The 13525-nt window shown below is 45.0% G+C and overlaps 1 protein-coding gene across 1 annotated transcript; it reads right to left on the reverse strand.

Moving 5' to 3' along the window:
* Window positions 1–37: 37 nt before the first annotated feature.
* Window positions 38–11273, reverse strand: CNPPD1 (cyclin Pas1/PHO80 domain containing 1). Its single transcript, XM_082201836.1, has 8 exons — window positions 11032–11273; window positions 8390–8492; window positions 6195–6276; window positions 5204–5324; window positions 4231–4359; window positions 3459–3520; window positions 2396–2513; window positions 38–1557 (listed from the first exon to the last, which is right to left on the reverse strand). Exons 1-8 carry the CDS (start codon window positions 11098–11100, stop codon window positions 952–954), a joined length of 1290 nt encoding a protein of 429 aa, XP_082057962.1. The 5' UTR covers window positions 11101–11273; the 3' UTR covers window positions 38–951.
* Between the last annotated feature and the right edge of the window lie 2252 nt (window positions 11274–13525).

Below are 13525 nucleotides of genomic sequence, written 5' to 3' on the forward strand. Positions count from 1 at the left end.
GCTTGGGGTTTAGTACAAAAAAGAAAAGGCAAGACAGTTGCACATCAACAGCTATATTTATTAGAAGAGATCCCATCTACAAGAAAGAGTGAAAAAACTACAGCAAAAATGTGCTGGTAGGAACAGGGCGTAAGAAGTGGTCGCCATCCCTCCACCCGCTCCCAGCCCAAGAAATGGAGGGGGCAGTCAAGCACTCACAAGCAGAGATCCCAAAACACCGACCTGACCTGATGGATCATGAGCCTCCCCCTGCAAATCGGTGCCCTTTTCTTCTCAGACTTATGGCTAAGAAAACTCCAGGCTAGACCTGCATGGCTCTTAGAAAGCGAAGGACACTGTCTTCATAAAGGAAAGCAAGGCAGGCAGGCAGGCACAGGCCAAAGTAATGTTAATTGTGTGGCAATCACTTGGTGGCCTGAATGTGTAGAATTGCTGGTATTTTTCACCATGATAGGGAGTCACCACAGATGATTACTTCCAAGTGCCCCTGGCAAATTCCCACACAATAAGAGCCAAGCTAGAGGGCCATTCATGGTGCCCTATACTAGCTCTCCCAAGGTGCGTGAATTCACCCCAAGTTTTACTCAATATAGCCAGACAAAAATCGAGTCAGGCCTTTCAGGCAGGTAAATGGCTCAGCTGTAGCAGAAGACTGGCTCCAACAGGCCCAGGCCTCGCTGATTCAGTCCTTCATCCTACCCAGCCTTACACAGCTAAGATGGGATGCATCATTCCAGAAGACTCATTGTGGCCCCTAGGCAAAGTGACCATTTTGGAGGGTCCTGCAGTCAGAAAGGGAAGTTGACATCCAGTGGGGCACAGACTGATAGGTACCTCCTTCCCCACTCTTTCCTGCCTTGTGCCCTACACTTTCCAGACACCCAAAGCATTTCCCATCAAGGTGCCCCCACCCCAGCCCCAAGCCCAAACTACATCCCCTCCCCTGCAGCCCTAGCTAGGGAACATGAAAGCCTTGATCCTCCCAAGCTCCAAGGCAGCCTGTGAGGGGCACTGCTTCAATGCCAGAGGTTCAGGCCAGTCTTTGCAGTTAGAGGACACAGGAAGAGGCCAACCCCAGCATGAGCAGCTGGTGCAGTGGGCAGAAAGTCCAAAGGGGGGCAACTGTGGAGCAGGGTGGGTGCAAACTGTGAGGTTGGCTGCCACGCAGGTGGTGGACTGACTGCAGTGTGGACAACGCAAGGGACTGGTGAGGGCTGGTGGCGGATAAGGTAACACATTAAGGACGCTGCCCCACAGGTAGAGTGCTGTAGCCATTACACCATTGCTTCCTGGCTGCTGCTGCCGCTGTTGCTGCTTCTCTCCTTGAATGGTTCTGTTCTCTGCTCCTGTGCACGGAGAGCTGTTAGGTAGCACTAAGCCATGATCCAGATGCTGGGCTGAAGAGGGGAGAGGCAGGTATGCAGCTAGAGCATCCCTGGTGCTGGCAAACTCAGTAGGACTGGCCCTTTTCACATGTATAGTGTGATGAACCACTGCAGTAGAAGCAAGGACAGCAGCAACACCTGTCAGGTACATCACACCTAGAATGCAAGCCAGCTGTGAAAAGAGATGACAAATGTCAGTATGCAGCATGCCTTCTGCCCCACCTGGAAGAATCCACCTGAGATCACGTATAGATGAACTCAAGGAGATTCCTGTGAGAGCCATTCAAAGGCCCACCCAGCCCAGTATCCCACTTTCCCACAGCAGCAACCAGATATACACTGGTAAGAACACTGCCCTGAACACTGCCCTTTTCAAAGGCAGAGGTTTGGTTTACCTAGCACATGTGTGGATAGGAGGGTACAAGTTAGCAGAAGAATGCTTTCATCCAGATTCCATCATTGGGTGAGACCAAATTGGCTGAGCCTTTTTAAAATAAAATAATAGTGGCACCCTGGGTTGTGGAATCTCAACCCTGGGAGGACTGGCACACCTGTTTGCTTTTTCTATTCAATGAATACGTTAAAAACTTTGATTCACTGATGTGTTAGGCTGGATGAATAAATGCTGCTAGCTCTGTTGCTTATCTTTGGGATTTTTATATCTGCTGTTTTTAGCCATGCTATGGTTGGTTTAGCTGCTTTGTATGTCTCCGGCAGATTTTTTGTTCGACTGAGCTACTTAAAGGGCCTATATTGAAAAGCAGCCTAGAAAAGGGTAAATTTGTTATTTATTAATTATCAGCCAACAGTATAACACTGCAGAGGCATATCCGGTCCTATCTAGTAAGTCTCTGTCTGTCCTCTCTCTCACATACACATGCACAAACCCCATGCCTTGGCATCGAGAGTCTATTCATTTCCAGCATCACTGCACCCACATAGGATAGCTGCTCTCTGTTCCCCAACCCCCATCCCATTCAGTAAGCTGGGCCTAGCTTGCCCTGCCTTACCTTTGCCACCTGCTGGTAGAAATGCCCCAGTGCCTGCTGCCACAGTGTTTGCTCCATTAAGACACACAGGTCAGTGTAAGTGAACCAGCCACGCCAGATGCCCTGCCTCTCAGCCACACTGCAGGAAAGGAAATAAGGAAATAAAGTTCATGTCTCAAGACCTTATACAGTGGTGCCCCGCAAGACGAATGCAAGACGGAAAACTTGCTAGACGAAAGAGTTTTCCATTTTGGAGGTGCTTCGCAAAACGAATCTCCTATGGGCTTGCTTCGCAAGACGACAATTTCTTGCGAGTTCCTGCTTTTTTTTCCCCTCCCCCCTTTTTCTAAGCCGCTAAGCCGCTTATCAGCTGATCCGATCAGCAGATAAGCCGCTAAAAGCAGCTAAAAGCCGCTAATAGCGCTAAGCCGCTTATCAGCTGATCCGATCAGCAGATAAGCCGCTAAAAGCCACTAAAAGCGCTAAGCCGCTTATCAGCTGATCCGATCAGCAGATAAGCCGCTAAAAGCCTCTAAAAGCCGCTAATAGCGCTAATCCGCTAATCCTTCAATGGGCTTGCTTCGCAAGACAAAAAAAACCGCTAGACGAAGAGAATCACAGAACGGATTCTTTTCGTCTTGCGAGGCACCACTGTATCCTGGCAGCATTCTGCACCATGAACAGGAAGCGTTTAAGAACTCACACAGATGCCCATTACTGCTATTCCCTATGCTGCAAAGCCACATAAAGAAGACAGCAAGCAGGATGATATGTTGGATAGCACTGCAGCAGGGGTAGCTAAATGTGTTGCATTCCAGAAGCTGCTCAATTCCAAGCTACCATGAGCCCCTGCCAGTGATCAGGGATTATGGGACCATTCCTGCCCTGGGGAACATTGTTAACATTAATGAAGCCAATCCAGGTATTTGAGAGGCATGTGGAAAGGTACTCTGAGGCCATGTTCAGCCTATTCCTAATGGACAGCAGCAACTGCATATACCCAGAAAGAACAGAGAACCCAAAAGACTCCTTCTATGCCAGCTGCAGAAGGACAATGCCATCCTGAAAAAGCAAAAGTACTTACCATCCCTCCAGCCAGCTGAGCATTTCAAAAAGCTCCTTGGGATCTGTATAGAGGCTCCAATCCTATAGAAAGTAACAGGAATTCTTAAACCAGGGAGCTAGAATTCTCTTCCTATGCACTCACTTTCAAGGTAACAAATCTTACTTGAATGATGCATGGAATACGCAGTTACCCTATTGGGAAGGCAGATCCCTCTACAAGAAGATTAGGAGTGGGAAGGGTCAGAGAAGCCATTATCACCACGCTATCCATATCTAATAGAAGAAGCTTCCCAAGCTTCCCAAGAGAAGTTGTTGGGGTAAGTTCACCCCTATGAATATTTTTTCACTCAGGCCCCCTGCCCCAGTTTGGCAACATTTCTACAACAGTGACAATACTCAATGCTCACCCCAGTCAAGTGACAGAAATATTCAGGCACCAGGTTAAAACCAGAATTTTCTACACAAATTGTTTTAGTGGATGGTTTTGATCTGGTGTAACTGCATTTTTAAATAGTACTGTACTGATTGTTTCATCACTGCTCTCTCTTATTGATTGTACTAGTAAATTTAGAGATTTTTTGGACATTTTAAAGAGTTTTATGAATTAATTGTTTAATGAATTTATTGTTGTGAACCATACTGTAGGCTGCGAAGAAAAGCAGTATATTAATTATAACCAACATGCTCTCACACCCTTCTGAACACAGTGACTGGTCTACATTCTGCTGAACTTCAGCTGAAAATTCCCCAGCAGCCCTCCCTTCCTGACATGGTAGATGTAGCAGACTTACAATGGCACTGAGGAAATTCATCTCCAGTGTGTTCATGGTCTGTACGTCTACTTTGCCTGCGGCACCCCATTCATCATTGAAGACCTCCTCCTCTTCTCCTTCATCATATAAGTATTTGCTGGCAACCATCTGAAAGCAACAGGAGAGACGCTAAGAGAGTGGCACAAGGTGAAGTTTCAATGGAGGTGGGACAGATACCCCTGCTTTCCTACTGGAATCAGTTGCCCCATTTAAGGATGGAGGAAAACCCCACCCTCAACTTACCAAGATTCCCAGGTAATAAGGAGAGAGGGATCTGTACAGACCATAGCCAGTGTGAAGAGTTCAACACCCTCAGTTTTTAACAGGTTAGACAGACAAGGAGCCAGCCATTCAAAAAAGGCAAATATCTGGTTTGGTGGGAGGGGGCCTATGGCAGGAAAACCTCTGACTTGTAATCAAAAAGAAAAAGACAGAAGTCAAGTTACGGAGGATCAGGGAAGTTACATTGAAGTTTATGGCCCAGGGGAAAGAGAAGACAACAGTTTCCATTTACACAGGACCAGCTTATTCAAAGCACTTTGTATAAAATTCCTCATGGATCCTTATAAACCATTCAGATCATGATAATATCAAATGGGAACCAGCACCTCAGAGATTAGCAGCTTGCTTAAAAGCCACCCAATAAGTTCAGGGCCATGGCAAAAAATTCAAATAGTATTTCATGAGCAGCATTCTTAGCAACTACATCACAGCGCCTTCAAGATGGGGATCCACAGGCTCCTGTAGTTGAATTGTAAGGAACGGCAGACAGGCAAATGTTCTGAAGTGCTGGAGGTTCAAAATGGATATGGCAGCTGCATTGCCAGGAAAGATAGGAACCCTTTTCCCAGCATTAACAGTGTATGCTCCTTGTGGCAGAGATCTTTGGGCCAAACAATCTCTTACTACTTAACCATTGCTTTCCCTGCTCTAAACCAACCCAGGCACCCACCATAGAGATCAAGAAGAGGTCAGAGGAGGAGATCTGCTGTAGATATTCAGGATTGCGATGCCGAAGCCTCTCAATGTAAACCAGGGCCAACATCAGGGAGCAGGGGGAGATGCAAGCCTCCCTAGGATGAAAGGTTAAAAGAGACAACCGCTCAAGCACTCCATCATAAGTTCATCTGTAAAGCAGATCACCTATACCCCAGAAACCTTTGGAGCTTGAAAATCTCACCTTAAAGAAATCAGGACTCTGCCCATTCTTGGGGCCACTCTAATTGTACAAACAAACCATGCTTAAACATCCATGTGTCATATGTACTGCAAGTTAGATACTGCACAATCCCAACATCTTTATATGCAGTCAAACTCCATACAGATTCACAAAAGATGAAACACAGCGAAGGAGGCTTGGAAGTATTAATGAGAATGGATCAACTAAGTGCCATCAAGGTGCTGCAGGCATAGAAAATTCATGTTTGCCTTTGCAAGGGCTTTGCAAGGACACAGATCCTCTCTGCAACCAGGGAAAAACCTCTTAGGCTTATATCCACCCCCGCTCATTTTTCTATGAGCTCCCACTGAAGAGGCCACAGGCTGCTTTCTAATTGTCCTCAGTTAGAATTCAATTTCTTTCGTGAAGAAATTAGTACTTCATCAAAAACTTCTCCGCAACCACTCTAGGCAACAGCCTCAAACTTCTTCCCACCTATTGCTGTTCCCATAAAGGGAGGGCGTTTCCTAACATAAGGCTTCCCTCCACCCCTCCCAACTGTTTTTTTAATAGAAAAGCTGATTTTGTACAAAGTTATTATTATGTTTATATAACTTTATATTTCAATAATGCATATGCTGCCTTTTATGAGAATGATCCTCAAAGCAGCAGGGATCAAATTGCACAAATTTAAACATTGTTTAAAAAACACCCCCCAGTCCACAGAACAGGAAACAACTCTGTATGGGCAACAAAGAAACAGAAAATCATTTCTGAGCCGTACCGGGAGACATGTGATACATATTTTTTCTGGAGCCTGCGAATCGGGCTGGGAGCAGCCTTCTGGAGCAATTCAACAGCAATATCTAGGAAGGAGAAAACAGCAGGGTTCAACTCAGTGCACAGAACCCCTTGTCCCCAAGTCATTGTCACACTCTATAGTTTAGCACCATCTCTTTTTCAGCAGACAATACCTGCTTCCCTTTGTAGCCAACCTGGCAAAGAAAGGTGCTTGCAAATGGAAAACATTGGGGGGGGGGAATTGGAGTCTTACGGGGAGGGGTTCAATTTCATCTCCAAAGATGCAACATCCATTTGGAAAAATTTTTAAAGCAAGGTTATGTCAACAAGAATATGACAGCTGGATAGAAAGACTAGACACCTTGCCCTGGTTTCTCCCAGATCTGAACACACCTATCTGGAACTGTATAAGTATACAGTTGTCTTATTTGTCCTTGATGTTATTTGTCCCTGATAGCATTGTTTATGGCCCATGTGTCTTTTCTTGCAACTTGACAAGATCAACCATATATGCATTCATTCCAGCAATTCAAGGCCAACTTTAGACTTCCGCCTCTGAAATACTTGTCTCTTAGCAACCACAAGGAATCTACTGAGTCAGTCACTCAGAAGTTCCTGCTGTATATTAGTATCCATTATTCCCATCCTACCCATACATACACAAACAAATAATAAAATTGCAAGCCACAGTTGCAAGATAGCTTGAGGGCGGGGGGAAAACCTCTGGTAGAAGAAGAGTTTGGATGAAGAGTTTGGATTTGATATCCCGCCTTTCACTTCTTTTAAGGAGTCTCAAAGCGGCTAACGTTCTCCTTTCCCTTCCTCCCCCACAACAAACACTCTGTGAGGTGAGTGGGGCTGAGAGACTTCAAAGAAGTGTGACTGGCCCAAGATCACTCAGCAGCTGCATGTGAAGGAGACACGAACCCGGTTCCCCAGATTACGAGACTACCGCTCTTAACCACTACACCACACTGGCACTCTAGTATGGTAGCTCATAAAGGTAAAGGTAAAGGTACCCCTGCCCGAACGGGCCAGTCTTGACAGACTGTGGGGTTTGTGCGCCCATCTCACATCTATTGGCCGGGGGCCAGCGCTGTCCGGGGACACTTCCGGGTCACGTGGCCAGCGTGACATCGCTGCTCTGGCGAGCCAGAGCCGCACACGGAACGCCGTTTACCTTCCCGCTGGTAAGCGGTACCTATTTATCTACTTGCCCCCGGGGGTGCTTTCGAACTGCTAGGTGGGCAGGCGCTGGGACCGAGCAGCGGGAGCGCACCCCGCCGCGGGGATTCGAACCGCCGACCTTTCGATCGGCAAGCCCTAGGCGTTGAGGCTTTAGCCCACAGCGCCACCCGCGTCCCCTATGGTAGCTCATACTAGAGATTAAAATGGGAAGAAATCATTCTTCCCATAAAATGGGAAGAAATCATACCACTCTGGATATCTTACTAGAAGAACAGAGTATAAGTGAACGTTCATCAAATGGAGGATGGGATATTTTAAAAAGTACAAGAGGCCTGCAGCAATTATAGAGGTGTTTAGGAACCAGAGGCCTATGGCAACCTGTTTTCTTCAATTGTTGCTGGACTACAAGTTTCACTATCCCTGATCATTGTCCATGCTGGCCACCACTCCCCGCGATTCAGGGCACCTTTAAATAAAGGGCTTGTTCCTAGCTATGAAGTATTCACACATATTTGTTCTGTCTCACACAGCAGTTCTCTGGCACATGACTCAACATTCCACCACTTCAATGATCTGGAGTGTTTAATTGGACAACAATGCAGACAAATGAACAAAGCAGGAAATGAAGTAATTAACCATATTAGAGCCAAGCAGAATTATGGCAGAAGAACACATTATAGCAACCAAACTTGGTGGTGGGAAAGTGAGCAGTGCTGTTCCAGATTATGTGAAAGAGAAAAAGAGGGAAGCAAGGGGAGAAGAGAGATCTCAGCTCCGAAAAACTTCTACCACAATCAATCAAAATGCCAAAAAGCGCAGATAGGAAAACTATACAGTCAAATTCTTAAGTATTTCCCCCAGCTTGTATCCAATTCAATTGAATGTCGTTTGTACCGAGGATGGTAAGGAGGTGGTGGTGTGGAGTAGAAAGTAAGGGAGATTTTCACCCTTATCCCCTCCCTTTAAGACCCCTTTGAAAGCCAAACTCACCGGCAACTGGGCTTGAGAGGTTATCAAGGGCACTTTCTTTATCCCAGCCATAGTAAAGTCGCTTGCGTACCCGATCACTCAGCTGCTGGTGCCTGGGAAGAAACTGAGAGAAAACTGGCAAATGAGAGTGTGGTGCTGTGAACCTTCACCTTTCTCCCCGACCCAAGTGACACACAACACCTCAGTCTCATAATTCAATGCATAAGGGTATAATTAGCATCTGTAGGAGAAAACACTGTAATTATAAATATCTACCAACAAGCTTCCATTTTAGGCAGGGCAACCTAGCCATACACGCTAACCACTGAGCTACAGCAAAAAGGCATACCGTAAGAACCAGTTTAAAATCTCCAGGAAAGGAGATTCCAAAAACCCCATCCTATTTATTCTACCAGATGCCCCCCTCTCTTTATATTCCTACAAATCTGCACTGTTACCCCCAGATTGCTTTATCCTCAACAACTATGCTCAACAGTTACCCTTCAATACAGTATTTGTTTATTTATTCAAGTTATAGGCTAGCCAAACTCATTCCAAAAACAGAAGAAAAAGACCCTTACCAAAGTTAAATGTCCAACCTTCATACCACCCTATCCTGCTTAAATAGCAAGAAGCTGAAAACCCCAGTTTTCCCAGTTAAAATTGCCTAGCCCCCTCAATCTTCCCTTATATTTTGTTTTAAATAAAAGCACTTCTGAAATTATTTGAATGCTTTTCCTTAAAGTTGTGGCCAAACTGTATAGTACCGAGTGACATTTACATCTTTATGTCAAAAAGAACACACACTTTACGGAGTCAGAAACTCAGCAATATGGTTGGGACTTACTGGGGAAGCACCAGCTGTACCTTTGTTAAAAGGGCCACACTAAAGTGGCATGGTCCACATGCTCAGAAGAATTACAGGCCTGCTTAATGTGGAAAGGGATTTTTTTAAATTATTATTAAAAAGGAGGCTTGGAAACACACCTCAGGGTGGACAATACAAGTTTGGATGCTCTGGAGAGAAGTATCCCCAGACTCTGAGGCCGTAGATCATGTACATGGGAGAAAACAACAAGAAGGAAGAAGACAGCAAAGGTTTTTCTGGACTACCACACATCCTCTTTTATTCCTGCAACAGTCTGCTCCCTCCAGACTTCTATGCTCCCAGGTCTGTGCTTGAATAGCATCTCTCAGCTCTGGAAATTTTTGTTCTTACCCGTTATTGTGGAAGATTTGCATCAACCAATACCAATTGTTATGTGCAGTGCTTCTTTTCTAAATAAAAGTTTAGGGGTACTTTCTTTTTGACTCAAGAAAACCACAACTTTATAGTTCAAATCAGGGGAAATAAATACAGTAAATGGAAACCCACCCCCCCCGGAAAAAAGTACTGGTTATGTGGAAGCAGAGCACAGTAAGGGGAAAAGAGAATCCCATTAAGGTTGCAGGACTGAATGAGTGCCTGCTCTTTTCCTTTCCTTCTCCCCTTTTATCAGTGTTCCCCAGCCAAATGTAAGTTTGGTGATAAAACCTATCAACTTGCTTTCCTTTATATTTTATGTCCGCAACCAATCAAAAGGCCCACGTATTGCCTGAAAACACCAAACCCTATGCAGCCACACACAAAAGTACTATTTCTAACATTCTTCAGCAGTTCTTTTTTGTGCTGTTGTCTCATGCCTTTTCTTTATAGCCCTCCTTAATGACATTCTTCCTTTTGTCTCCTGGTTCTGTTTTCAGGATTTCCAAACACACTTTTATTACCCCTTGATTTCTCATTCATCCCCAAACCTGCAACTCCAGAGTAAATAGAGGGAGGAAACCACAGGCCCTGAAGTGCCTTTTACAGAACTTGGGTGCTGCAAAAACCTTAAGTTTTGAAGTACAGTAACAATCAGAATGGATTTTCCTTCACCCTTTTAACCAAGTTAAGCAAGTCTGCATCTAACACTGCCAGGGAAGCCCGGCCCAAGCATACTTTGAAGAAAGATTAGATAAAGTTGAGCAAATAAAGAATTAGCATGTTGCCATTTACAATATCAGTATGGCCCCTTTGGCATACAGTACCAATATGCACCCTTCTAGGTGATCAGTCTGGACAGATTCTATAGTTCCCATACTTCTGTCATTAGCAAACATAGATTGCACCACTAAGTAGCAAGGGATGGGGAATCTGTGGCCCTCCAGCTGCTGTTGGGACTACAACTACCACAATTTCTGAATATTAGCATACTGGCTGAAGCTGATGGGAGTTGCAGTCCCAACAACATCTGGAGGTAAACAATGTGCTGAAAGCCAGGAAAAGACGGACTGCTTAAGATTGCCTACGCATATGCCATATCTACACTGAAGTAATAAATCCCAAGTTCCCACCGAGCCTGGGAGTAAACTGGGATGACAGCCCGCGCTTACAGAGGTGCAGCAAAGCCCAATTATGGTGCCTTGAAGCTCAAGGCAAGGAAGGGAAGGAATTGCCACAGAATGGCACCCGGTGGGCGTGGCCACCCAAAGAGCAAAATACAGAAGTCCTTCGCACCCGCCGAAAGAGAATGACAGACACCTCGCTGGCGGGAGGGGAGGGGGGTTCCAATCAGCTGGCGAAGGCCGGCGTGTGCGGGGAGGGGGGGGGAGTGCCGTTCAGTCTGGTGACAGCAGCTCACCGTGAACTCCTGGAAGCCGCTCAGGGAGAAAGCGCCCTCCTCGTCCAACAGGAGCCCGTTCAGATCCATCCCGCCGCGCGTGAAAAGGGGCGTCAAGCGAGGTCGATCTCCTTGCTGCTGCCCCCGTTGATAGGTAGGCAGGTGCCCGGGTGGGAACTGCCCAGAGAGCAAGACGCCTCCTCCGCGGATAGCACTGCAAAAGGAAGAAGAAAGGGCTCCGCGCAGCCTTCCTCTTCCTGGGGCGGGAGAGGAGAGAAGAGAGGGAGGGAAGGAGGCGGGCTTTTCTGCGGCCTCCGCTTCTAATAAGCCGAGCGCGAGGGAGGGCGAAAGGGTTGCTTTTAGGATGAGTCACCGCGCGTGTGGCGCCTTCATCATCCCTCCGTCCGGTCCTGCCAACTCAGGTCGCAAGCAGCCGAGATGGACGTCTCTGGCGGCGAAGGAAGCGGGACTTGGCTTTTTTCTTTGCAGGGTTGGGATCCGCCTGCTGCAACCCAGCAACCCCTCAAACAGAACCGGAGAGATGGAAGTTTGACGGAAAATAGAAGTACTGGTTGCGCATAGGTATATATGCGACACTCGATTTCTCATCGTTGATATACTGGCCGCGAATAAGTGAACTGACTCCGTTTCAAAGCTTTGCGTCAGTCACATTGGTAATCAAGGGATGAACACATCTATACGAATTAGTCCTTTGATCGAGCGTGTCAAGAGGATAGATCCTGGCACATCACGATGTTATTTTTTCCTACACCTGTAATAGAGTATTTCTTGTTTTTTAGGCAAGCAAGCCTATCCAGACATGTAACTTTATTTTGGACATTTATGTTAAAACTGCTGTTTTTATCTGTATTGTGCTAGATGTTATGTCTGTTTTCTTTTAAAGATTGCTTTTATCAGTACTTTTATATTTTATATTGTTTTATGTAATCTGCTTAGAGGTTTTTGTTGAAAAAGCAGGATATAAATCTTGTTAAATTGGACCCCATATGTACCAATTTGATTATTTGTGCTACAAATAACCATAAATCGAAATGGTGGGAGGAATGGAAGATAACCCTTTTGTCCATTGTGATCATTCTGACAGTGCATAGAACATACTGTGGCATGTTTGTGTTCCGCCATCCTCATGGTTACCAAGTACTTCCTTTCAGTGGAAGTCAATGATATTTTGTACTGAGGCATTGCAATAGATATAGAGATGTCTCACTTTCTCTTTACATCCATCAGACAACAACATATTATGCTAAAAATGATTCTGGCCTTGTATAGGTAAACTAATATCTACTACCACCAAGCCATTGGGTGTCTGAAATGCCATAAACTCCGATATGACCAGAGCCACATGTGTACATTACTTTTCTGAAGGCAGTTAATAGCACACTGCACAAACAGAAGTGGTGAGAGAGGGATCCCAGGATTCGCTCTTGGTTCCACTTCCCAAAGCACAAGGTTGAAGTTGGTTACTGTTCCCAATTTCTTATTTCTAGTCCCTACAAAAATTCAAAACAGCAGCATGAACAGCCTCAATAAAGAACTGAAGTTTATACAATGCCTCTATAATACAAGTAACCACAGCCTGGCAGGCAACCTGGCAATGAAAATATTACACCCGTAACGATCACACCAGCAGTAGAGGAATTCGGATTTTATTTTTCCAAGAGAGTCTGTTTCTCATTTCTTCAACTGCTCTGTTAGGCTGTGTTCACAAAACAGTCCTTCAGTTTATTAGATGTACTTCAAGTCACCAGCATTCTTTGTGCTCATTCACATAAAGGAGTAATTAAAAATGACTATTACTCATACTTAAATCTAAGCATAACCAAGAGGTCTCCTGATTAGGCATTTGGTTTGTGATGTTGAATGTTGTCTGTTAACTCTGTTCTATCCTGTTTCCCCTTTGTTTAAACCAATTCATGAACCAAGAACTTACACATTCACTACTAATAATGAACCATATGTTGTAGATATTACTCTACATTTATTATGCTATTTTTGTGATATACAAGTGACATGAGAAAACTTGGTATACTTATTTGTATAACATTCTTGTTTATAAAACACAGTAAAAAGTTATTCAAAAAAGAAAATAAAAAATGAGTAATTTAACACGTAAGCTTTTTAGTTCTCCAGAAATTGTTCATCAGACTAGATGGTAAACAAAGCAGGGGAAAGCGGGGGGGGGGGGGGGGAGTTAGGTAAAGCCACGAATGCATCATTCCATCTTAAGCCTTTTGCAAGATACCTTGTGGCTTTGCTACCAGTCTACATTTTCTCCCACCCACCCTGCTGTTTACCATTTTGCCTGATGAAGACTTCTGGAGAACTCAAAAGCTTGCATGCCATTTTGTGACATTTTTGTTGCCCTAATTAATATGTTGTGCTAATATAGGTTCTGGAATACTGCAGTATTGTGAGGCATGCATTTTATTTTATTTTTAGTGAGAAATGTTTCGTCTTAGCTCCACCTCTACGCTGAAAGCTGTCAGAAGCCACT

The sequence above is a fragment of the Podarcis vaucheri genome (genome assembly GCF_965113315.1).
Source record: "Podarcis vaucheri genome assembly, chromosome: 1".
Lineage (NCBI taxonomy): Eukaryota > Metazoa > Chordata > Lepidosauria > Squamata > Lacertidae > Podarcis > Podarcis vaucheri.